Raw genomic sequence first — 24978 nt, 5'->3', positions numbered from 1 at the left:
TCCCAGCTTCCAAAATTTTGTTTCTGTTATCTTCTCTGCATTCTCTTGGTTCTTGTGTACCATTTCTGTCACTTTAGCAGAGTTTCAGGATGGAGTAAAAATAACGTGTGTGCTCAGCCCATGAATTTTGACTAGAAACCCTACTCTAGTCTTTTGTGATCTGCGTTTTTCCCCCACTACATCATCTTTTGTCCTCCCTCCTTTTTTCTCCTCCTTCCTTCCAACAGAAATAGTAACTGACATTTAAATAATCTTCCAGAGGGATGTCTCCCTATCATAAATCTTGTTGTAAACAGTTTACAAAAATGCCTTGTAAACACCATCTTCAAGAGCTGACATTATTCCATTCTTTACTTAAATCCACCCCAGCTGTTAGATCTTGAAACTGTTTCCAGCTTATGTTCTTATAATAAACTCGAGCTTAATAACCATAAATGCACAGTTGAAATGATGATTGTTTTATGGTTGATAGGACCTGGGGCTCCCCGTAGGGCTGTGTTCCAGAATGATGTTACAGAAACTGTGGAAGTTAAAATTAGCAGCACAGCTGACACCTGGGCAATGTAAAAATATTAGTTTTGAGATACTACAGTATTCCTAAGGAGGGGGCACCTTGGAGCCTTGGAGCAAATAGATTTGTATCTGGGCTACAATGGCTCAGGGAACCGTTTCATTTATATGATAAGCTTGAGGTAGAGTTGTCCTGCTAGAAAGACAGGTACCAGGGAGAGGAAACTACAGTAGAGAAAACGAGAGCTGGCTGACCATCAACGAGCCCTTACTATACACCAGGTATCGTGCGAGCATTTCACATCTGCCACCTCAGTGATGTATTATAGCAACTCCGGTGTGTAGGTGCTGTTGTTTCCAATGTAAAGAAGAGAAGATTAATGAAATAATGCCATTTGCAGCGACATGGATGGACCTAGAGATTATCATACTGAGACAGAGACAAATATGTGATATCGCTTATATGTGGAATCTAAAAAAATGATACAAATGAGCTTATTTACAAAACAGAAACAGACTCACAGGCATAGAAAACAAACTTATGGTTACCACAGGAGAAGCGGAGGAGGGATAAATTAGGAGTTTGGGATTAACATATACACACTACTATATATAAAATAGAGAACCAACAAGGACCAACTGTATAGCACAGGGAACTACTCAATATTTTGTAAACCTGTAAGGGAAAAATATCTGAAAGGAATATATATATGAGTGTGTGTGTATAACTGAATCACTTTGCTGCACACCTGAAACTAACACAACATTGTAGGTCAGCTACACTTCAATTTAAAAAAAAAGAAGAGAACCTTGAGGCTCAGAACCGACAGAGACGGTCGGTTCCGGAGCTGGATGCCCAGTTTGATTTCTGCATCCATGTCATACCCAAACACTACTCATCTTCCTTCTCTCTTACCCTGCAGCAGAGACTTGGAAGTTGGAAGAGCGCTGGGTGGCCTTTAAGGCTAATTTCGTATAACCCTACTTCCTCTCACTGGTCCCGTGGTGTTGAATAGAGCAGGTGTGGACGGGGATATCCAGGGTTGCAAAGGGGGAAGCGGGGCAGGGGTAGTGGAGGGAGCAAAGAAGCTGTGGATCGCCGCAGCCCGTTAGACCCCATGCAGACCACTCGCTGTCCTGGGCTCAGCTGCCCCATCTGTCTAACGGGGCTGGAGGATTGGCCTCTCCCGGCTCTGACATTCCGTAATCACTGACTCATTCGTTCTTGTCTTGTAGGAACAAAAGCGGATCTTAGAGATGGGCATCACGGGTCCTGAGGGCCACGCTCTGAGCAGACCTGAAGAGGTAAAGGAGCCTCCACTGGGTGTGACTCTGACATAGCTGAGAGCTCACCCCGATGCTGTTCCACCTGGAACAGCCCAGCTAGAGCCCCCGTCTCCGTCTCATTTCCCCTGCGTGAGCACCCCAGCATGTGTGGTCCTCTCCGGGTCTGCCCTCGGGCTTGGGAGCCCTGGGGCCTGCAGGTCGATCAGAGGAGCGGGGAAAGGTTCTGCCTCTCCCAGGGCCCGGGAACTTCACACCATAGTCCTATAGACACTTCAGAATCCCTACTGAGGACAAGGTGTATTTGATGACAGGAAAGTGGAGCCCCACGTCCCAGGCAGAGGACTTCAAAACAACTGCCCTTGCGCGGACCTCCTATCCGCTGTGCTCTAAGACTCGACAAGGGACGAATCCCCTGGGAGTGATACGGCACATGTGTGGTGGGACACGGCGGGTAGAAGGAAGGCAAGCAGGTTGGGCATGGAACAGGACGGACATCCAGTATTTTCTGGTGTCTCATGAGATCATTAGTAGTCTTCCCGGACCTCCGCTCTAGGCCAGCCTGTGCCGGACATGGGACCCAACACACGAGTACACAGACTCCTTACCCGCAGGTTCCCGATCGGGCCCAGTGCTCCAGACGTGAGCTCCACACCCACGAGCTGGGTTCCCAGTCCCTGGTGAGACCAGGACAGACCTGAGACAGTGTCTACAAACCCTTATAGCACGTGGACGTTGCCACCACCTTCAGGCATGTGAGCAGCCTGGGGACCCTTCTGGGTGTGGCTGGACTCCTGGCACGTGGCTGTGGCTTCCTGCCAGCCACTAGCAGCTCAGCAGACCGGAAATTAAAACAATACCTCACAGGTCCTACTGTCTGCTCTAGCGGGGGCAGAGGCCAAACCCAGCAGCAGGTGGTTTCACTTGGTTATTGAACAAATGAAGGAAGGAATGCATGTTGGACACCTGTATTCCCTGATGTCAGGCATTTTATAGGTAACCGACCACTTTATGGGCCTTTTGATGACTCTACTGCCTAGGCGATCTCCTTCTAACAGAGCGTGCAGAATACTTCCAAGCAAAGGAAAAACATAATTCTGCCTTCCAGCCCTCTAGCCAGATACATTCTTAGTTTTTCCTTCCTTTTGAAAAATCTACAGTATTTTCCTCTCTTGATGCAGTAGATTTCCCTCTGACCACACTTAAGGAGAATCACAGGAGCCTGGTCAGGGAGAGGCCCTAGGAACTCAGGGTGGGTGCTGCCTCCCACCTCTCCCTCCTGTGACCCATGTATTTGCTGTGTCTGCAGCTGGAGGCCGAGGCCGTGTTCCGAGCCATCACCATCGCGGGTCGGATCAACTGCCCTGTGTACATCACCAAGGTGATGAGCAGGAGCGCGGCGGACATCATCACCCTGGCCAGGAAGAAGGGTACGCAGCCCAGCGCGTGGGCCTCCTGCGGGAAGCTGCGGGGTGAGGAAGGGGCGTGTCCAACAGGCTCAAGTTCACTGACGGAGCCACTCCCCAGGGCAGAGACATTCTGCCAGTTGCCTGCAGCCTGGGCTCAGTAGGCCAGGTTGAAAAGGGAGCTTGGGATGGTGGGCAGGCACAAGATGTGCAGGCGTTTTCAGGTTTGATTCCTGGGGTGCCATGGGCCCCGGGTGTGACCTTGGGTAAGAGGTCTGAGCTTCGGTTTCCCCATTTGTAGCTAAGGTAATTATCCCCTCCTTGTGGGTCACATGAGACCGTGTATCTTAAAGATCTGTGAAGAGTTCCAAGTTCTCCCCTGGGTTTCACATCAAAGAAGTGATGGAGCCAGGGCTGCATCAGCTCTTGGTCCCTGCCCGCCCCCTTTCTGGTCCTCTCTCTGGGCCCTTCATCCTGGGTCCCCTATCTAGGGCCTCTTAGCGGATGCCTGCACCCAGGCTCCACCGTGGGGCCCACACAGAGTCTCAGCTGCAGGTTGGGAAGGAGGAAGGTGTTCTTCCAGAGCCAGAGGGTCTGGGGACAGCCCCGTGCTGGACATCAAGGGAGTGTGGCAGGAAGGCAGCCTCCAGCTCTAAGACTTGGACGCACTACTTAACCTCTCTGAGCTACTGTTGTTTCATCTCGAAACGGACCCGATGGGCTCACAGGTGTGAAGTTCCAGCCAAGTCCTTGGCGGGTCCCGAGGGCTCCTGAGGACCCTGGGGCACAGGCGCCACTGGTGCTCTGAGCGGCTCTGACCTGTGTGGTGGCCATTCCCCAGGAGACTCAGAGGAACCGCCCGAGTGTGGTCCCCAGGCCTTCTTGACTGAGGCCCACAGTCCCCAGCACCCACCAGATAGAGAATGAAGGTTGCCCAAAGCAGCCTTCCTTCCCTAATTCAGGGTGAGAGAGAGAGAGAGAATGACCGAGCGGGTAGCACACGTCACACGAAGACAGTCACTAGAATCCTTTCGTCCTGTGGACATTCACCAAGGATGTTCACCACCCGGACAAGGTCCACCCGTCTACTTTCTGGGAGTCATATGAGGTTGATCGGCAGCTCTGGGTCGGAGGGCGCAGCCGGGTGGAAATCCACAACAGCCACACAGCCCTGACTGCATCCACCACCCTCTGCATGCAGGATGCCCCTCCTTTCTTACAGGAACCCTTCATGGGAAGTGTAAGTGGCTCTATTCTTAAAAATCTTTAATTATGTATTTTATTTCACCTAATATATCCAGAATATTCATTCCAAGTGTAATCAGTGTAAACGGATTAAGATATTTTGCATTATTTTTCTGTACCGTCCTTGAAATCCAGTGTGTATTTCACCCTTACAGCACATCTCGACTCAGACCAAATGCCTGAAAGCCACACGTGGCAGGTGGTTTCCATGTGGGACAGAGCAGCGGTGAACCCCAAACACCTAGTTGTAGTATTTTTGAGGGCAAGCTGACGAGTAGAGGCATTGTACAGAGAGTGATCTAGGTTAGCACAGCTTGCTGAGGACCAGCCCCAGGTTACAGATGAGGAAACTGCCGCTCAGAGAGGTAACAAGAATCTGGAAGCAGCGGTAAGCGTGCCGGCGAGCTAAGCCTGCAGGTCCTGGAGCTGCCGAGAAATAAAGCGACCACCACCCTCTCGTGGCTATTTCAATTTAAGTAAAGTTAAGTACACTTTTTCAGTTGGCTCCTCGGTCGCGTTAGCCCTGTTTCTTACGCTCCAGGGCCACGTGAGGCTGGTGGCTGCTGTCTTGGGCAGAACCGTCCAGAGCAGTCCCAGCACCGCTGTGCTGTTGGGAGTTGCCGTCCCAGACCCAGGCTGCTGGAACCCAAAGCCTACCTCTCGCTTGTCAGCAGGGTGGCCTCGGACTGATGCCACAGAACCCTGGGCCCACGTCGTCCCCTTGGCACTCTCTGCTGCGGGGATTCTCACTTGGGACTTTGCCCCTGGGGTTTTGTTCCGGCAGAAACACATGTGGCCCACTCCCTGGAAGGCAAACTGGACTTTCGGGAAAGGAATGCTCAGAAAGGAGCCCTCCCGTAGTGGGTTGGTGGCCGCACGTCCTGGCCCCTTCGCTCCTGTGGCGTGGGATGGCTCTGAGGCTCCCGGGGTCCCCAGTGCACTGAGCTGCGCGTGCCCAAGGCCATGACTCGGTGATAACTCATCTTTCCTTGGCTTCTCTCTCTGCCTTGTGTCACTTCCTCAGTCTCCACCGAGTTGTTTCCTGGAATCACCTCCGAATAAAACTCTTGAACGCGATTTTTCATTTGAAGATCTGCTTTTGGCAGAATCCAAACCGAGACATCAGGTGTCTGCGCTTTGGTTGAGCATCGTAAAAAGAGATAATAGTCAGAAATAGTCAAATCCAAATGCTAAAAGCATTCACAGTCCAGAAGGTTGCTGAGCAGGACAGCGGGGCGGAGTGCCTGGTGGCCGAGGAGCTGGGGCTCTGGGGGTGTGTGTGTGGTGGAGCCTGGGGGAAGGATGGGCGACTTATCCCCAGTCTCATTCTCCAGCCTCGAGATTCTACTTTCCTGCGCCCGCATCTCCCATGAGAGACCATTCGCTCTCAACCACGCGTGTTTGTGTTTGCCTCCCAAGGCCCCGTCGTTTTCGGCGAACCCATCGCTGCCAGTCTGGGGACGGATGGTACCCATTACTGGAGCAAGAACTGGGCCAAGGCGGCGGCCTTCGTGACCTCCCCTCCCCTGAGCCCGGACCCTACCACGCCCGACTACCTGACCTCCCTGCTGGCCTGGTGAGAGCCCCGGGGGTGACGGGGTCGTGGGCCTGGGCAGCGGGGCAGGACTTTTGGGAGCGGAGGGTTGAAGGATAGGAAATTGCAGCTGGTTCAGACACACTTGGGAAGGGGCCTTGGGCTGGCTGCCCGGGAGACCTCAGGACAAAACCCCGGGTTGCTTACAGCAGGCCTTTGGGCCTTTGAGTCAGTAACCGCTCCATTCATGTCTATAGGTCACCTCCCATTCATTCAGCGGTATTTAAGCACCTTCTGTGTGCCTGGCACTGTGGTGTGTTGGGAAACACCCAGAATTAGGAATGTGAGACCAGGATCCAATCCTGCCTCAACCCCTAATTGGCTGTGTCACCCTGGCCATGTCACATAACCTGTAATGTCTCTGCCTCAGCTGACGCATCGGCAAAGTGGAGAGAATACAGTACCTACTGCAGAGGTGGGTGTGAGACGGCGTAGGTAAAAGGCCTGGAATTCAGAGCTCACGGCGGCCACTGCATTACACTCTGCTTCCTGCACACAGTAGGCGCACAGCTACTTTAACCCCTTCTCTGCCATCAGCCAGTGTGAGGGAGGAACACTTAAGGCCATGGGAGAAGGCTAAGCGGTGAGGTGTGCAGGCTGCTCTGGAAGCGGAGATGCAAGCTTGGAAGGCTTTCTGGAGGAAGTGACATCAGGCCCAGAGCCAGGGGATGCATAAGAGTTTTCCTGAGGGGCGAGAATAAGGTGGGACTTCTAATCAGAAAGGACTGTAAGGTGGTGAGGGTGTGTTCTCCTTTTCCCTAAATGCTGCAGCAGCCCATGACACACCTGGCGTCTGCAGCCCGATGGCTGGTGGGCAGCTCCAAGTCCAAAACAAACCCCCCATCTTCCCCCGTGAAGCTGCTGCTCCCACAGTCTTGCCCATCTCGGGAGACGGCAGGACACGGACCAAAGGCCATGGCATCTGGCCGCTTCTCGCCCCCTTGGCTGCAGCCATCCTGGCTCAAGGGTCATCATTTCTCACCTCCTGACAAGGCTCTCTGTTTCCATACTGCCCCTTCCGCACCCTTATCGCATCACAATCTGTTCTCAAAAGACACTCAGATATTTTAAAACCGAAATCAGACCAAGCCAGCCCTCTGCCAGGAGACCTCCAGGGTCCTTTCCTCTCAAAGAGAAACACAAGTTCCCACAATGTCCGTCAAGGCTGAGCCTGATCTTGCCCTCGCTCCTCACTAACCTCGCCTGGTCCTCTTCCCCCCTTGGCTCCCTCGGTCCATCCCACTGGTGTCGCGCTAACTAGACCCCAGGCAGGATGGTGCCACAGGGCCTTTGCACTCACCCTACCCCTGCCTAGCACTCTTTTCTTCGTCATCTTGCGGTTTGCTCTTTGCCAGCTTCAGATCTTTGCTGGAAGATTTCTTCTCAGTGAGATAGTTCTGATCATCTTCTTAAAAACGGCAGTCCCAGCGCTACCCCATCACACCCCCACTCACCCTAACTCTCAATCTCCTGACTGTATGTTCCTGACTCCCGCCCCCCGCTCACCCTGCACTGGAATGTCAGCTAATGAACACAGGAATTTGTCTCTTTCTGCTTATAGATGCATCTCCATTGCCTAAGACCATGCCAGACACAGGAAGTGTGCAACACACCTTTGTTGAATAAATGAGTGAATGTCACATCCAAATATATTTCTGTACGTCTACATGATTGCTAACATGCCCTGGGGCCCCGAAATGGAGGCTAGCCCCTCGTTGAAAATCACAAAATAAAGCTCCACTTATTCCATTAATTCAGATGCCAGTTAGGGGCTCATCATATAGCCCCAGAGTATTTTCTCTCCAAAGCCTGAGTGACAGAAAAGCAAACCCAGTGAGCTTGTGTCACTTTGCTACAACCAATGAATAGCATTTTGTCCTCCCGGCACAGCACGGAAACATTAGCCAGACCTTACATCAACAGCCTTACAGAGGGAGACCAAGGTCAGCACATTATGGTTTCCCACGTGACCTGGTGGAGACATGAGGCCAGGGACATGACCATCCTTCCAGCACGAACATCCGTGACTCTGTGAGACACACAGGCACGTGCTGGAGGCTGGGTTTTATTCACTCACTTATTTATATATTCATTCAGTCACTCATCCATTCATTCATTGGCTCCACTCAGCTTTTTTTCTTCTTTTTTAAACATTGAGATACAATTCACGTAGCATAAAATTCACCGAGCACTCGATTTTAAAGAGAAGAGGTGGAGGATGGAGAGAGGAGCGAGGGAGTTGGCACCTTTGGCGCCTGCCGTGCGCCGGGCAAGTAGCTCATTGTCTCCTCAGGGTGATCCGGGATGGAAGGTTCCATTCTCTTTTCCATTTTACGCATGAAGAAAAGAGGAGTGACTAGCCGGGCCAGGAGGTGGCAGTTCTGGGATTTTAAAGCAGACCCGCTGGATTTGCAAAGTCAAATTGCATCAGGGGCTGTTCACGGGTCTAGTGAGATGCATGGAAGCAGAGTCACTCTGTTGGCCTCTAGCATCTTCTGTTCTCAGCAAGTCTCTCCTCACAGATGCCTGCAGCATCTTGAGGCCTTGTGGGCTCTCTCTGGGGGGTGAAAGAACAGACCCACTGCCCCAGGATCAGAGCGTTTTAGGGCAGGAGGAGGCTGACCCGGAGAGCCTTACCTGGACCAGCTGGAGCCCACACTCGAACAGAACCCTCTCCCGATGCACAGGCCTCTTTCCCGTCTTCAACAAGACACCAAAGGCCACAGGGCCTTCCGGTGTCACTCAGTAAGGCCTGTGATGTGCCCCAGATCTCTGTGGGGTTTGAGTTTCACAGCCTCCTTGGGCGTCTGAAGTCAGGGTCCGCTCCTCACCATGAGCTCAGGTCTGAACCCCACCCTGTTCTGTCTTTGCCAGTGGAGACCTGCAGGTCACAGGCAGCGGCCACTGTCCCTACAGCACTGCCCAGAAGGCGGTGGGCAAGGACAACTTCACTCTGATCCCTGAGGGCGTCAACGGGATAGAGGAGCGGATGACCGTGGTCTGGGACAAGGCAGTGGTAAGGTGGCACCGTCTCCCTCCTGGAATATTCTAGAAACACCCCTCCTGCCCATCAAAGCCATGCATTATGCACTTCTGGTTCTTAAAATTCCCTTCTTACTTTGAGGCAGAAGCAGAGTGCACTAGGAGGGCACATGGAAAACACGTGACCCTTAAGAACGCAGCGCGAGTCCTGTGGTGTCCTTTGCATTTGCAGATGTGACAGCAGCTGTCCTTTAGTCTTTGAGGATGAAAGTGTTCTGTTTTTGTTTTGAACCACATCTTTGTCCACGTAAAGATGACTTTGTAAACTGTGTGTGTTCGGGTTTAGGGTTGAGAGTGGGTATGGAGGCTTCCTGTTGCGTAAGGAATCCCCAGGTCACACCTTGATCACTCACTTGGAAACAGTAGATTTTTATTTTCTGTTAAACTTGGGCCCAATGAAACCGGCCAGATGTCAGGGTGGCCGTTGTGGAAATGTCATCACACCTCTGAACGGTTAATTACGTTTCCGCTCTGATGAAGCCAGGCCTCTGGCACTCTTTCAGGGTGGCCTGGTTTCAGCAGGGAGAGGAGAAAACTCCAGAGTCCTTGTAAGGACTCCTGTTGGCTGGTTTCGATCTGTGCCTGTCTGCCCCTTCTGGTCCTGTTATGAGATGCTCTTTTCACCAATGGATCTTGTCTTCAGGCTACTGGCAAGATGGATGAGAACCAGTTTGTTGCTGTTACCAGCACGAATGCAGCCAAGATCTTTAACCTGTACCCCAGAAAAGGACGGATTGCCGTGGGCTCAGACGCCGACGTGGTCATCTGGGACCCTGACAAGGTGAAGACCATAACGGCCAAGAGTCACAAGTCGGTAAGTCCTGGTTTATCAGTGACACTCCTGGCTTGGGTGAGCAATTCTTGCTCTGCAATCATTTTAGAAGCCTCTGGTTAAAAATGACTTAACGAATTTTCCAACTAGAATGTAATCTGATATCTGGCATGACTCGGTCTTTCAGATTTCTCCTCCAGTTGGAGAGATTGGGAGAAGGGTTTGGAGCAGGCTCAACTAAGCTGTTCTTGCATGTGTCTCTCCCACGTCTCTCTCTCTCTCGCTCTCTCTCTCTCTCTCTCTCTCTGGGGCTCCTGTGTACAGATGCATGCATTCTTAAACAGCTGACTCTGCTCCTAATTCCATGGAGCAAGCCATCAGGCTCAGAGAGGGGACGCATAAGGTCCAAGATTCTTTCTCCAATTTACCTATCAAGCTGGAGAGGGTCTGATCTGCTATATCAGAAACCCACTTCAGTTTGGGGCCGGGCTCGCAGTCATCAAAGGAAAGGATTGGACTGACTCGTGCACACTCTCCCGGGCTCCAAGCCCCAAGCTTATGGGTGTGGGTTTTCTCTGCCCTTCGAGTCTTACATGCCCTTGATTTCTTCACTCATCCATCAAACCTCTAAGGATGCAGAGAGACACAGGACATCTTTCCCTCCCTGAGTGCTTGCTTCAGACCCACTCTGCATGGTCAGCAGCAGTCTTGGGTCCAGATCAATGTTCACACTCACAAGACACAGAGTCCTTAGCCTGGTCCCTGGTTCACCAAAGTCTGTTACAGGGCGTGGGCTGGGAGGCAGAGCATGTGCACACAGCATCAGTCTGCGATGGGAGTCCTTACCCCCCTCGGCTGCCATTCCCCAGCCCAGTGGTCACTTGCTGGTGAGGGGCGAGACCACGTGCATGGGGACAGAACACCAGGCACAAGGAAGCCTCAAGAGAAAGTGACAAGGACCACTTGTAGCAGCTCATGAGTGTGGCCCCCAGGTCCCCCTCGGCCACAAGACCCATGGCCTGGGGACAGAGAGGTCTGTCCAGCTTATCAACCAGTGGTCATTCTTAACATAACCAGAGCTCCCTGATGACAGGCTGGCTTCCCTCACCCCCCTCCCTGGGGACAGGTCAGGAGGAAATGAGCCTGAGGTAGCCTCCCCTGGAGAAAGGTGTATGCTGTTCTCCACACTCACCGCCCAGCAGACACACGACTCCGTTTTAATTACTATGGACGCGGTGATGTGCACAGACCAGGTGGGCTCTGGGAAGGCAGGAGAGGCACGCTGCCCCCCAGTGGTGTCAGCTCACAAGGCCGTTGTGGTCCAGGGAAGAAGAGGACACTGGGTCAAGGAGCAGGGGTTCCAATTGTTATCAAATTCCAAATATTATCAAATATTATCTTGTAGTTACTCTGTGCTTACATTTTCCATACATCATCTCACTTAATACAATAATCTTCTAAGTTAGGTATGTTATTATTTATGAATAAGTAAGAAAATGGACAGAGAGAGGATACGTGTATGAGTCTCCTGGGGCTGCTGTCACAAAGTACCACAAACTGGTGGCTTGAAACAACAGAAATTGACTTTCTCACAGTTCCGGAGGCCTGAAGTCTGAAATCAAGATGTCAGCAGGGCCGGGCTCCCCTGAAGGCTCTTGGAGAGAATCTGTTCCATGCCTTTCTCCTGGCTTTTGGTGTCGCTGGCCATCCTTGGTCTGTAGATGCGTCACTCCGATCTCTGGCTGTCTCCCTATGTCTTATCATCTTATAAGGACACCAGTCATTGGATTTAGCGCCCACTCTACCCCAGTGTGACCTCATCTTAACTAATTACATCTGCAATGACCCTATTTCCAAATACAGTCACATTCTGAAGTACTGGGGGTGAAGACTTCAACATACCTTTTTGCGGACAATTGAACCCATAATAATAAGTCACAGACCTGAGATTACCCATGTGAGAAGGAATGTTTCAGATTCGTTAAACTTGAAAAGCGTGCCCTCTCTGTCCCAAGCCAGATTTGAATTAATTTCATAATAAGAAGAGGACAATTCAGGATGCCATGAGACCAGTTGGCCACAGCATTTTTTCTGTTCCATTTTCTCTGTTTAAAGCAATGCAATTCACATAGTGCAAGAAACAAATGTTTTTCAGAACATGGATCGAAAAATGCTGTCTTAGAGGTTGCTTTTATTTTTTAAGTTTTTTTTTTTTTTTTCCTTTTGTGGTACGCGGGCCTCTCACTGTTGTGGCCTCTCCCGTTGCGGAGCACAGGCTCCGGATGCGCAGGCTCAGCGGCCATGGCTCACGGGCCCAGCCGCTCCGCGGCATGTGGGATCTTCCCGGACCGGGGCACGAACCCGCGTCCCCTGCATCAGCAGGCGGACTCTCAACCACTGCGCCACCAGGGAAGCCCTATTTTTTCAGTTTAAAAACATTCCTTTTGACAATGAAAATCATTTCTTATATCTTGATCGGTGATTAAAAATTTAAATCTACTTTTCTGTAAAAAGAACACAAGTTTTATTCTTTCATATCTTCGTGGGAAAAGTATTTGCTTCAAAGTATCACCCCATAGGTCACATACATGCTTGTATATCCAGAGACTACCTAGTTTTTTTACAGTCTTTGTTTAGATGTAATTTACGTGACATAAATTTCACCATTTTAAAATGTACAGTGCAGCAGTGTGTTTAGTATATTGAGAAAGTCGTACAATCACCACTACTAATTCCAGAACGTTTTCATCCCCTCAGAAAGAAACCCAGTACCCATCAGCAGTTATTCCCCATTCCTCCTCCCCAGGCCCCTGTCAACCACAAATCTGCTTTCTTTCTGGATTTGTTTATTCAGGACATTTCCTGTAAATGGCATCACACAGTATGTGGCCTTTTGTTTCTGGTTTCTGTTTACCTGGTATCATGTTTTGGAGGCCCCCCCACACTGTAGTAGGTATCAATCCATTCCTTTTTGTGGTTGAGTAGTCTTCCAGTGCTTGGATAAACCACATTAATCCATTGATGGATATAAACATATACCATGCTTATCCACTCATCAGTGTCAGGCTATCTTTTTTTTTTTTTTTTTTTTTGCCGTACGCAGGCATCTCACTGTTGTGGCCTCTGCGCTCTGGACGCGCAGGCTCAGTGGCCATGGCTCATGGGCCCAGCCGCTCCTCGGCATGTGGGATCTTCCCGGACCGGAGCACGAACCCGTGTCCCCTGCATCGGCAGGCGGACTCTCAACCCCTGTGCCACCAGGGAAGCCCCAGGCTATCTTTTATGGGACACAAAAGACTGAGGAACAGTAGTTGCTTCCTGGGAGAGGTACTGGGGAACTGGGGCTCCAGGATGGGAGACACAACAGTTTTTTAAATCATAGTCTTTTGTATTATTTGAGTTTTTACATTGTTCGTAAGTACCTTTAGGAAATAAAACAATTAGCTTTTATTTATTTTTTTTAACATCTTTATTGGAGTATAATTGCTTTACAATGGTGTGTTAGTTTCTGCTTTATAACAAAGTGAATCAGCTATACATGTACATATATCCCCGTGGGATAGGGAGGCTGGGAGAGAGACACAAGAAACAATTCGCTTTTAAAACTCTATGTGGTTGTGGGACTTCCCTGGCAGTCCAGTGGTTAGGACTCTGTGCTCTCACTGCCAAGGGCGCGGGTTCGATCCCTGGTAGAACCCTGGTCGGGGAACTGAGATCCCGCAAGCCATGCGGTGTGGACAGAAATAGAAAAATTAAACAAACAACAACAGCCAAAAACTTCAAGTAGTTGTGAAATGTAGAATGTGACATCTGTGGGTAATATAACCTGAGCCTCATAAGAATTCCCCAATTGAGGAATGCCACTGTGGCGTGTAATGTGTCCTTCCTCTAAGAAGACAGCTAACAGACCACGCTGGGCTGAATGAGTTGGGCAGTTGTCTAGTTTTGACTGCGAGGTAAGTGATTTGCTTCTTGCACTGCCTTTCAGTATTTACAATGGACATTTGGGCTTCAGCAAAATTGTAAATTACTGCCTAGCGGGGTCACTTCAGGGTGACTCAGGAAGTGCTAGATGAGCAAATGTTAAAACTGAAAACAGATCTTGTGCCTGGGGCCTGGGAGGCAGCGGCCACAAAGAGTCTAAAGCATAGTATTAGCAGCTGTTCGTAAAAAATCAGCATCGAAGCCCTGAGTACGCACCTAGAAACCATCAAAAACAATAAGAGAATCCATCAGCTGATTCCAAATCAGTATAAAGAATTGATACCTTTTCTATGAGATAATTAAAGAGCACTTTGAAAAACAGAATGGAAATCAAAACCCTGTTTCTAATAACAATCAGAACTAAAGAGTTCCATAAGCGCAAGTCCTTTTATGCTAAAAACATTCAACAGAGTAAAAATATCAGTTCTTTCTAATTTATAAAGTTGAAGTCATCGCATCAGAAAATGGAATGGAATTGTTTTTTAACTAGAAAAACGGAGTTCCTAGATAGACAATTTGAGAATAGCCAAAACATTTCTAAGAAAACGAAAACTTTAAAGAGAGCGCTAATCATCCCAGTTATTAAAGCATATTATAAAACTACAATGATTGAGGCAGTTTGGTATTAGCAGAAGAGAAAAGAGAGCCAGGCAATAGACCGACCGCATATATGAGAGCTTGGTTTCAACAAAGGAGACTGTTAAAATTACACAGACAGTTATTCAACCAATTGTGTTTGAATACCCGGCTCATAGGGCTAGGCGGCTGCTGTACTCTTGACCACAAAACTAATTCAAAATGGGTTGAAGATTGAAATAAAGTAAAGTTATAAAAGGACTAGAATAAAACACATTTTTAAAAATGATCATTTTGAAGGGGAGGAGACCTTTCTGAGCAAGACACAAAACCTAGAAAATACAAAGGAGAAGATTGGTCTGTTTGACCACTGACTACATACAAATTAAACCAAGAAAAAAACCCTCTACATTGCAGCAAATGATAATTAATACTTTATGAGATCAAAAGGCAGAGGACAGACAGGGAAGTTTGGTAATACACAGTATTGGCAATACACAGGACAAACAAAGGGAGAGATTTTTTAACATTAAATATGTCCTTAGAAACCATTAAGGAAAATACCAAGAACCTAATAGAACAGGGTGCAGAAACGCAGTGACAGAAGAAGAAATATACAAAGGGTTTCTATTCATTTAAAAGCAGATCCGATCTCAAATACAAATCACTGCAGTGAGATGCTGTTTTTACTTGTGCCAGTGTCTGAGATGCCGGGGTTTAATAGGATGGAGCTGAGGTGGGACTAGCATGCCGACAAACTCATGGAGTTTTGTCGGGAATGGAAATCAGCGCTGCCTTTTTTGGAAGGCAAATCTGTCAAAGTTAAAATCTGTTTACGCTTTGGCCCAAAGTCCACATCTACGAAGATATTCACACGTGCCGGTGTGGACACTCAAGTGTGTTTATTGTGCAAAAGCAGGGCAAAGACCCACATGCTTGTCCTTGAGAATTGGATGAGTAAATGATAGTATGTCCCTGGGGTGGAATCCAGTGCAGCAGTTTAAGAAATATCAAAACATTTTTAACCCACGACATGGGAACATTCGCTGATGGGGAGCATTCTGTGAGGTAAGGAGAAAAAGGTGAAACTGTCCAGAGCGCTCGGAACATGAGAAAGTTACTCACGCACAGAAAATATTTGGGGTTCCAGAAAGGTCACTGTGGGGCAGGCATCTCGGTCTGAGGTCAAAGAGAGACCTGCTTTTTAAAGTTACATATCTTGGGCTTCCCTGGTGGCGCAGTGGTTGAGAGTCCCCCTGCTGATGCAGGGGACACGGGTTCGTGCCCCGGTCTGAGAAGATCCCACATGCCGCGGAGCGGCTGGGCCCGTGAGCCATGGCCGATGAGCCTGCGCGTCCGGAGCCTGTGATCCGCAACGGGAGAGGCCACAGCAGTGAGAGGCCTGCGTACCGCAAAAAAAAAAAAAAAAAAATTACATATCTTTTGTACCGTTCGAATTTTTACCGTATTTTTTCCCTACTTTTTGAATAATCAAAGAGTTTGGCTGGTGGTAGTTATATTCACTTTAGGACTAACGAAAGGAATGCATATTTTCTAGGAAATGTTTTGTCTTTCAAATGAGTAAATAAATAAATATGACCTTACCTGGTGCTGGAGGGCATTTCATAGACATGAAATTACGAAATATTCCCCTGCTGCCGACGTCGCTTCAACTGGTCCGATGCCTTCAGAAAACAATTTGGCAGTCTTTCAAAAGCTCATATCCTTTGACCCAGTAATTTAGTTTTAGGAAAAATGAAAGAAAATGTTTTTAAAAGAAGACCCCAAAATGTTCAGTTATAGTCAGAGTGGCTTCATTGCCTAACTCCAGGAGCCCCATTCACTTTCACGATGCCCCAGACGATACTAGTTAGATTATATAAAACCACCAGCAACGTAAAAGCCCGACAGTGAGGGGCTGATTATGCAAATGAAAGTGTACAAAGGAACATTACACAGTCCTAAAGGTGTTTTCCAGAAAGAGCAAGCATTGGAAAGTGCCTGTGATAGGATGTGTAGCAGGATCACCATTAGGATGACAGGGCTGATGCGGAGAAAAGCCCCGGAAGCTGGATAAAAGCCCGCGTTTCTTGCCGTGCAGGCTGTGGAGTACAACATCTTCGAAGGCATGGAGTGCCACGGCTCCCCGCTTGTGGTCATCAGCCAGGGCAAGATCGTCTTTGAGGACGGCAGCATCAACGTCAACAAGGGCGCAGGCCGCTTCATCCCGAGGAAGCCCTTCCCCGAGTACCTCTACCAGCGCGTCAGGATCAGGAACAAGGTATGTGGAGCCAGGGTATGTCGTGTGCAGAGCGAGCAAATGTCACAGCTGCACGAGCCCCCCCTTCCTCACGTGTCAGATGAGCTGGGATGTGACCCGCCTGCGTCTCAGGCTGGAGTGAGGACCAGACGAGACCAACGAGGTGCCAGAGATGTGCCAACTCTAAAGGGCTGTGCATGTGGGGCGATGGGAGGAGTCCTGGGAGTACACCAGCCAGGACGCACATCCTGCATCATCCTGGGGGGGGGGGGTCTTCACCACTCCCTCTTTTAGGTGTCATGACCTTCCTTCTGTAGATCAGAACCCTGGCGCTCAAGGCAGTGCAGGACTGCCCAGCATCACACAGCTGGGAGGGCTCTGAAGCCCTTAGTGCCATTTGGTAAAAATAAACCTCCCTAGCCCACTTGAGGGGTGGCAGAACTGCCTCTAGACTCCCTTCGATCTGCCCTCTTTTCTCCTTCTCCTTGCTCCCCTTCCATTCTGCATCCTCCTTCCCCCCTTTTTCTTGAGGAGTCTTAGCATGGACTCAGGAGGTCAAAGGGCGTGGAGTAGGCACGGGCTCTGTCCCGTCCCCAGTCCAGTTCAGAGGAGGAAGTTTGCTCATGCTTCAGAAAGACTCCCATCTGTGATCAATCATCTTCCCTAATTAGGTCCCTCCCATCACCATGACAACCTGCTTCCCGCACTAAAACGGCTCATGTCTGCCAGAAAGCCCAGCTTTATTTGTGTATGTGCACGGGTGTATGTGTATATGCATGGGGTGCTCCTGTGTGTATGTGCTCCTGTGCTCGCTTATGTGTCTGTATATGTGTGTGTGTGCATGTGTGCCCACCTGTGTATGGTCCCACTCTTCTTGTGCTTCCAATTTAGATGCAAGAGCCCAGAGGCCTCCTGGCATTCCCAGACTCCCAGGCCAACCATCGCAATGCTCTATGTCTGTTTACTGTCCCTCTCCACGCCTTAAAGTGTAGCATCCCAGGTCAAGGATACCAAATTGCACAGATGTTATGCGTCAGATGGGGAAATGATGGACATGGAGAATTGGCAAGTTAGATCCGAAAGATGGCCAGGGATAGCAATGTGGCCACAGCAGGCTGAGAGACAAAGGGACTCGTGTAAACTGTTTGGGACACCCACCAAGGGGGCAGAAACACATCTTGGCTGGCTTCATTCCCTCTAAATCAGTTTGAACCTGAGGTCTGTGGTTAACAGTCAGCATCTGTGAGACGTGGATGCCTGACCTCGATGCCAAGACGTGATCTGCAGTGGCCAGGCGGACAGGTCCCCTGGCACAGGGCCACCCTCCCCGCATACCTGAGGGCAGAGCACAGAGGCCAGGCCAGGTGGGGGACGGGCCCTGCCCCAGAACCTACGTCTGGCCAAGCTGAGTTCAGAGGTCACTGAAGGGAACTGGGGGGCAGGAACACAGGCCTGGAACCGGCTGGAACCAGGGAAGCCCAGACGCGCAGGAAGCAGGTATTGGGAGGGATGGGGCAGAGACAATGAGGTCCCAGGGCGTCAGGGGAGCAGGGCTCCTGGGGGCGGAGGATGGGTTATCACCAAGCAGTGCTGGGCCCTTGATATTGGTGCTGAAAAAGGACCCCTTTGTTGTAGAGGAGGGAGCCTAGGGCTGGGGTCGGGCGCTGTCACCTGTGCAGGGGAAGAGGGACGTGAAGCTGGGGTCAGGGCACTGTCACTGACTCACAGTGGCCACACTCTGTCTCCCAGGGCCTGGGACGGACGCCCACACTCCCCTGGCCGGCTCTGAGCTCACCAGCAGGCTCCCAGCCTCCCACCGGAGCCCCTGTAGCTTTTGGCTTCTCTGCCTCATGGCTCTCTCTCCCAGGACAACTCTCCACCCACGGGGATGGAGGCCGTGCGCTGTGTCCTGTCCAGGAGGTTTGCCCCCTGCAGTAGCCCTGAGCCAGGTGCCCTCAGAGGCGGCCTTCTCGTTCTCTCTCCCTGTGGTGGGTGTTCTCCCTCTTCTCTCCCTCCTCCTTTGCGGGATCACCTTCCAAACTCCCTGCCCCCAAATCCGCGATGAAGACGACCCCCTGATGCCACCAGTCCCCGATTCAGGGGTCCTTGACAGGGTGTCAGGGAAGTGTTTTCCTCTTGGAAATAGCTTTGGAGTCCTCCTGCACGAAGCTCTGTATGTGTCTGTGCTTGTGTGTGTATGTATATGTGTGTGTGCATGTGAGTGTGCACTTGCCTTTTTATGAATGTGTGTTGGATTGTATGTGTGTGTGATGTGTGTGTTATATACGTTAGTGTGTATATTAAACACGGTGTGTATGCAGGCATGTATGTGCACGTACATGTATGAATTGTGTGTATGCATGTGATTGTGTACCCTGCATATTAGCGTGTGCAGGCATGTGTGTGCACGCACGTGTGTGAATTGTGTGTATGTGGAGTGTGTGTGGGGTGTGCATGCATATGTGTGTGTGTGCATGTTTGTGCGCATGCATATATGTGTGCCTGTGCACGTGTGTGAGCGGGTGCCTTGTGTGGTGTGTGCACGAGCACATGTGTGCACGAGCACATGTGTGCATGTTTGTGCATACGTGTGTGTATCCCCGAGGAGACCATGGTCACTCTCCTGCACGCGGGAATGCATACATGCATCTTGTCAATCAGTTGCTCTTCTTGTCCTCTGTTTAGGTTTCTGGGTTGCAGGGGGTTCCCAGGGGCATGTATGACGGTCCTGTGTACGAGGTGCCAGCCACACCCAAATATGCAACCCCTGCTCCTTCTGTCAAATCTTCGCCTTCCAAACACCAGCCTCCACCGATCAGAAACCTCCACCAGTCCAACTTCAGTTTATCAGGTACGAAACTACAGCGGCCAAGGTTCCCCACCCCACAGCGGCTCCCAGAGCCCTGAACTCCTGAGAAATGAATCCACGGCCTCAGGCACTCGATCAGGAGCCGAAGATGGGAGTGTGGGTTCCCCTCCCCTCCCGGGGTTGGGCAGAGAGGGCTGGGGGAGGTCAGAGAGCAGAGAGGGTCCGTGGGAGCAGCACAGAGATACCTGACCCTGATTTATGAAGAGTCTGCCTGAAAATTGGCCTTATGCTCTTCCTTAACACTCTTGGGGACATTTTACACTCTTACCCATGAAGCTAAGCGTGGAGAGGGGAATCAGAGTAGCTGCCTTTGCTGGATGTACATTCTGGGTCGGGTCTTCAGCCATCCATGGTAGTACAGCACACATTCTCATAACTCATGACTGTTTCATCTTCACAACAGCCCTGTGTGTAGAGTGGTGTTATTCTTAAGCCTCCAAGACATTCAGCGTCAAAATGCCAGGACTTGGTGCTCAGCAAATGTGTGCAGACAAAATCAAAAGTCACGTGCTCCTTCAGACTTTCTGAAGGCTCCTGGGCCATGTGTCTGCAGTGTCATCAGATCACCACACAAGGGCAGGTGTGCACATGTTGGGACATTGCCTTGGAATTTCGAATATTTGAGGTGTTAGCATGAGTTGTATGCTGTGCTAGGTGCCAGGAATACGGCGATGAATAAGACACAGCTGGGCAGGCTCAGTCTGTTCTAGAGGTCAGCAAACTTTTTCTTAAAAGGCCAGGTAGTAAATATTTTAAGCTTTGTGAGCCAAGAGGCAATATCTAAGACCATTTGAAATGGAACCATTTAAAAATGCAAAAAACCATTCTTAGCTCATGGGCTGTAAAAACAGGGCTGAGGGCTTCCCTGGTGGCGCAGTGGTTGAGAGTCCGCCTGCCAATGCAGGGGACATGGGTTCGTGACCCGGTCTGGGAAGATCCCACGTGCCACGGAGCGGCTGGGCCCGTGAGCCATGGCCGCTGAGCCTGCGCGTCCGGAGCCTGTGCTCTGCAACGGGAGAGGCCACAACAGTGAGAGGCCCGCGTACCGCAAAAACAAACAAACAAACAAAAAACAGGGCTGAGTTTTCTCAACGGGCTGACTTCTGGTCCAGCAGGAGTGAAGGACATTTAAACAGAAAAGGCGATGTAGTTGGCAAAAGAGAGAATGAAAGGGGCAGAGAGAAGATGAAATACCAGTTTAAATTGCGGGGGTGACAACCTACCATCCATTCAGGGATTACGCAGTGGGGAGCATGAATCAGAGGGTCCCCCAGTCCAGTCCATCTCACTTTCCCTGAGCCTGTCATGGAAGAGTTTCTCCCACACCGTGTGATCCAGTGTCTAAAAAAAACTAGTATTTTTGCACAAGTGGACCCTAAACACAACTGGAATATTTCCTCTGATGCTCAGTCAGCAGAACAGGGATTGGTTGCAATGCTTGGAAAACTGTCTGTGTGTGACAACACAGAACCTCTCAGGGAGTTTGCACACTGGATCTCTGGTCTCATGTTATGCAATTCACGATCGCAATTAAATGCTGAGAGACATTCCCTCCCTTTTAGAACAACAAAAAAACAATGAAATGGAAAGTCTGCAGGAAGTGTCCCCCAACCATCCTTCTCCCTGCTCAGCACCCACTTCTCTCTAAAGCCCCAGCACTGCCTTTGACCAGCCCCTCAGCAGTTTCACAGGTGACTCCATTGGATACCAACTGCACAGACACCTTACAACATCAGGATGGACTTCACAGATGTCCTTTTAATTAATTAATTTATTTATTTATTTATTTTTGGCTGTGTTGGGTCTTTGTTTCTGTGCGTGGGCTTTCTCTAGTTGCGGTGAGCGGGGGCCACTCTTCATCGCGGTGCGCGGGCTTCTCACTGTCGTGGCCTCTCTTGTTGCGGAGCACAAGCTCCAGACGCGCAGGCTCAGTAGTTGTGGCTCACGGGCCCAGTTGCTCCGCAGCATGTGGGATCTTCCCGGACCAGGGCTCGAACGCGTGTCCCCTGCATTAGCAGGCAGATTCTCAACCACTGCACCACCAGGGAAGCCCCACAGATGTCCTTTTAAATATCTGAGTGAGGTTACATCATAAAGACATAGCATGGTTTATTGAAGTACTGTCCTTTTGTACAACAGGTATTTTCAAAGTACCTGGCATGTAACCAAGCAAGGTACAGATGCTTATGAGGTAGAAAGATATTAAGCACTTGGCCTGATTTCTGGGTCTAGGAAGACACACTGTCTATCAATGAAAAAATGAGAGAAAATCAGTCAGTACTCTAAACCAAATTCGTTGTGGCTTACACAGATCATATAAAGTCAGAGGTAGAAAGACCTCATCTAGTTATTTTTGTCGTCATTTTCATTGAAGTCTTAATTGGTAAATCTTTGATTCCTTATGAGGGTCAGCATTTTTCATGTGTTTATTTTAAATTTCCTCTTTGGTGAAATCATTGGGAGTGATGGTGAGAGGGGATAATCCAGTTTCCACCTCCTGGTTCCTGGGAACAAGACATCGAATATCGGGCATTGGTTCAGTACACATATTGTACCCTGGGAGGCAGCGCCTGACCCTAGCGGGCAGCCTAGCAGAGCTCTCAATGTAGACCATCCCAACTTCGAATCAGGCCAGCATCTTCCGATCAATGAGGTTCACGGTGAATCCAGTGAATCCTGTTGTCGTGTGCTCATCGTTACACCTGCTTTGCCATAAAATTGATCCTGTGGTTTGAGGCAATAGAGTACACAATACTGTGGATAGGAGTCGGCTTTTATTTTACAGGAAAGGAAATGAGGCCGGGAGAGGGGAGTGTCTGATTCCAAATTACCCAAATTCCAGGCACCCTTTGTGCTGGAAGTGAAGTCTCCCGACTGGACCCCTCTCCACAACATCCCTCCTTCCCAGCATTATCCGTCATTCAGTCTTCATTTAATACATATTCACTGAGCGCCAGGCACTGAGCTTAGTGCTCCAATTTTAAATCTTTCTTTGACTGCAAGAGAATGCGTGAGGTTGGCGTGGATGGCTGGCTTTGCAGATTTAAAACAAAAAAGGCCACCCCCCACCCCCGCCCATGCAGACCTGCCCACTGCAAACAGGGTGGGTAAACCCAGCTCCAAGTGTTCACACACAGCATGCACGCATGCACACACATGCACAGATACACACATGCATGCACGCAATATACAAATGCACATACGTGTGCTCCCGCGCATAGCGCATAAAACACCCTGGGAACAATGGACACTGCCAAGTGTTGTTGTGAGTGTGTGGTAGGAGCTGGGGCTTTGGGGACAAACCAGTGGGGCTACGATTCTGGCTTCCCTGCCCTCTAGTGGTGCCCCCTACAATGCGTGACCCGGGCCTCAAATTCCTCATCTGTAAACTGGGGCTAAAACAACACTCCCTTCATAGGGTTGCTGTGAGCCCTGAATTCAACAGCATATGTTAAAGCACCAAGTCTGTGTCTGCACGCAGTAGGCACTCAGTGTTTGCCCACTTGTCTCAAGAACATGAAGCCAGACAAGAAGGAGCACAGCGTGGTCAGGGCTGCAGGAGGGTGGCCCCGGGGCCTGGGGGGCATAGAAGAGGGAGCAACGGACCCCGTGGAGGTCAGGGAGCCTTCCCAGAGGTCAGCCTGGACTGAAGGATGGTGAGGAAGGAAGGCGTGTTGAGACGAGGGCTCGGCGTCCCAGAGGCTGGGGGATGTGACATGAGAGGGCACCCAGCCCGCAGGAGCAGCACATGGAGCTGGTGTCAGCAGATCTCGCTGGAGTGACTGGCTCTGTCTCTTCCAGGTGCCCAGATAGATGACAACAACCCCCGGCGCACCGGCCACCGCATCGTGGCGCCCCCTGGTGGCCGCTCCAACATCACCAGCCTCGGGTGAAGGCAACTCGTGGATGAGCAAGCGTGAAGGATTCTGGGAAGGATGTCCATCCCTTGCCCTGTCAGTGTTTGGAAACCCACAGTATCGTTTGGTACTGATGGGGGGAAAATGGAATGATGTTCTTTCCTTTTTGGTTTAGGAAGAAGTGGTACTAGTGTGGTGTGTTTGCTTGGAAATCCCTTGCCCACAGTCGTGTGTTCATCTGAGTCCACCTCAGAGCATGGTGTCTCCAGGCCCCTCCTTAGTGAACACAGGTTCCAGCCTCGTCTTGTACTGTCCCTCCCACTTCTGACGCCACGGGCTCCACGATTCTCTGAGTGGTTCCCTTGCACCCCTGTAGCTGTTCTAGGATAGTTGATGCATGTTACTAAGTTATGTCTGCGAGTCTGTGAGTGCGTCCGACAGAATACAACCGAGGCCCTACGTAGACACAAAGCCCAGACCTCAAGCCCTCGGGGGCAGCTCCAAAACTCACAGCAGGAAGATGTGTCCTCATCGTCCCCTCCCCCAGGTCTACACGAGAAGGAAGCCCGCCCCACCGCCAGAGAAGCATCACTCTCGTCCTGTGTCAGGAACCCTGGTCTCCGTGGCACCTGTAACTCGCCATGACGTCTTTCCGGTCTGTGTGTGTCCTTCCATCCCGCTCCAGACTGCAGGCCTAGCCAGGTTCACACTCAGAAAGGGGTCTCCCACCCTCATTCAGGGCTGACCACGGTGTGGCCACAGCTGCTCCCGGCGCCCATGTCCTGGTCCCTCCCAGGTGGATGACGAGGCTGTCAGATTTTTAAAGTTTTGTACATAGTTTTCCTTTGTAATCACCCTCATTTTTACTTAACAACTGACTTATTGTGACTCTTATTTCTGAATTCAAAGCTTGTGAAAAAATAAAGAAAATAAATGGCCCACTCCCTGACTGGGGTGTTTGCATTTAAGTGATGGCTGCTTAGATGCTCATGCTTTGTGCTCCCCTTTGTAGTAACGGGACAGCGGTGCTTGCTTCCGCAGGACCGGCTCTTGTTAGGTAGCCGGGGGAGCGGAGGAGGGAGAAGAGGGAGCCAGTCATGATTTGGGGAGTGTTAGGTCATGAGAACAAGGATGAGAAGCGGAGGACGATGGCTGGCCAAGGGCTTCTGAGAAATAGGCTGAAATCACATCATGTCCCTTCCCTCCTGCCCAGCCTTTCCTTGGTGTGCTGTCTCTTCCTGTGTGTCATGTGGGTCAGACTGCCTCAGATTCGAAGCGCCCAGCTCCTGAGCTTCACATTTCTGACCTCCAGTCCCACGGGAGGTATACATTCTAAGGAGGAGTAAAACCTCAAAGTTGTTCGTCTTGATTACCAGTTAGTAGTGATGGTGATGCTGCTGCTGCTGCTGCTGATGCTGATGATGATGCTGATGCTGATGCTGATGCTGATGGTGATGATGATGCTGATGATGCTGATGCTGTTGGTGATGGTGGTGATGATGCTGATGGTGATGTCACGTGATGCTGCTGCTGGTGATGATGCTGATGCTGATGGTGGTGATGATGCTGATGGTGATGT

The 24978-nt window shown here is 50.3% G+C and overlaps 1 protein-coding gene across 2 annotated transcripts in view; it reads left to right on the top strand.

Moving 5' to 3' along the window:
• CRMP1 (collapsin response mediator protein 1) overlaps positions 1-23435 on the top strand; it is a gene marked incomplete at both ends in the record, with an annotated part of 67521 nt that extends 44086 nt beyond the window's left edge. For both annotated transcript variants that reach the window (XM_082653539.1, XM_082653540.1), the window contains 8 exons: positions 1747-1815; positions 3104-3224; positions 5865-6021; positions 8914-9055; positions 9725-9895; positions 16515-16694; positions 19359-19524; positions 23344-23435. In XM_082653539.1, the coding sequence (XP_082509665.1) occupies positions 1747-1815; positions 3104-3224; positions 5865-6021; positions 8914-9055; positions 9725-9895; positions 16515-16694; positions 19359-19524; positions 23344-23435 (1098 nt within the window). The remainder of the gene's footprint in view (positions 1-1746; positions 1816-3103; positions 3225-5864; positions 6022-8913; positions 9056-9724; positions 9896-16514; positions 16695-19358; positions 19525-23343) is intronic.
• Between the last annotated feature and the right edge of the window lie 1543 nt (positions 23436-24978).

Source organism: Grampus griseus, assembly GCF_964374135.1.
Source record: "Grampus griseus genome assembly, chromosome: 4".
Taxonomy (NCBI): domain Eukaryota; kingdom Metazoa; phylum Chordata; class Mammalia; order Artiodactyla; family Delphinidae; genus Grampus; species Grampus griseus.
This window is presented reverse-complemented; position numbering and strand designations above follow the sequence as displayed.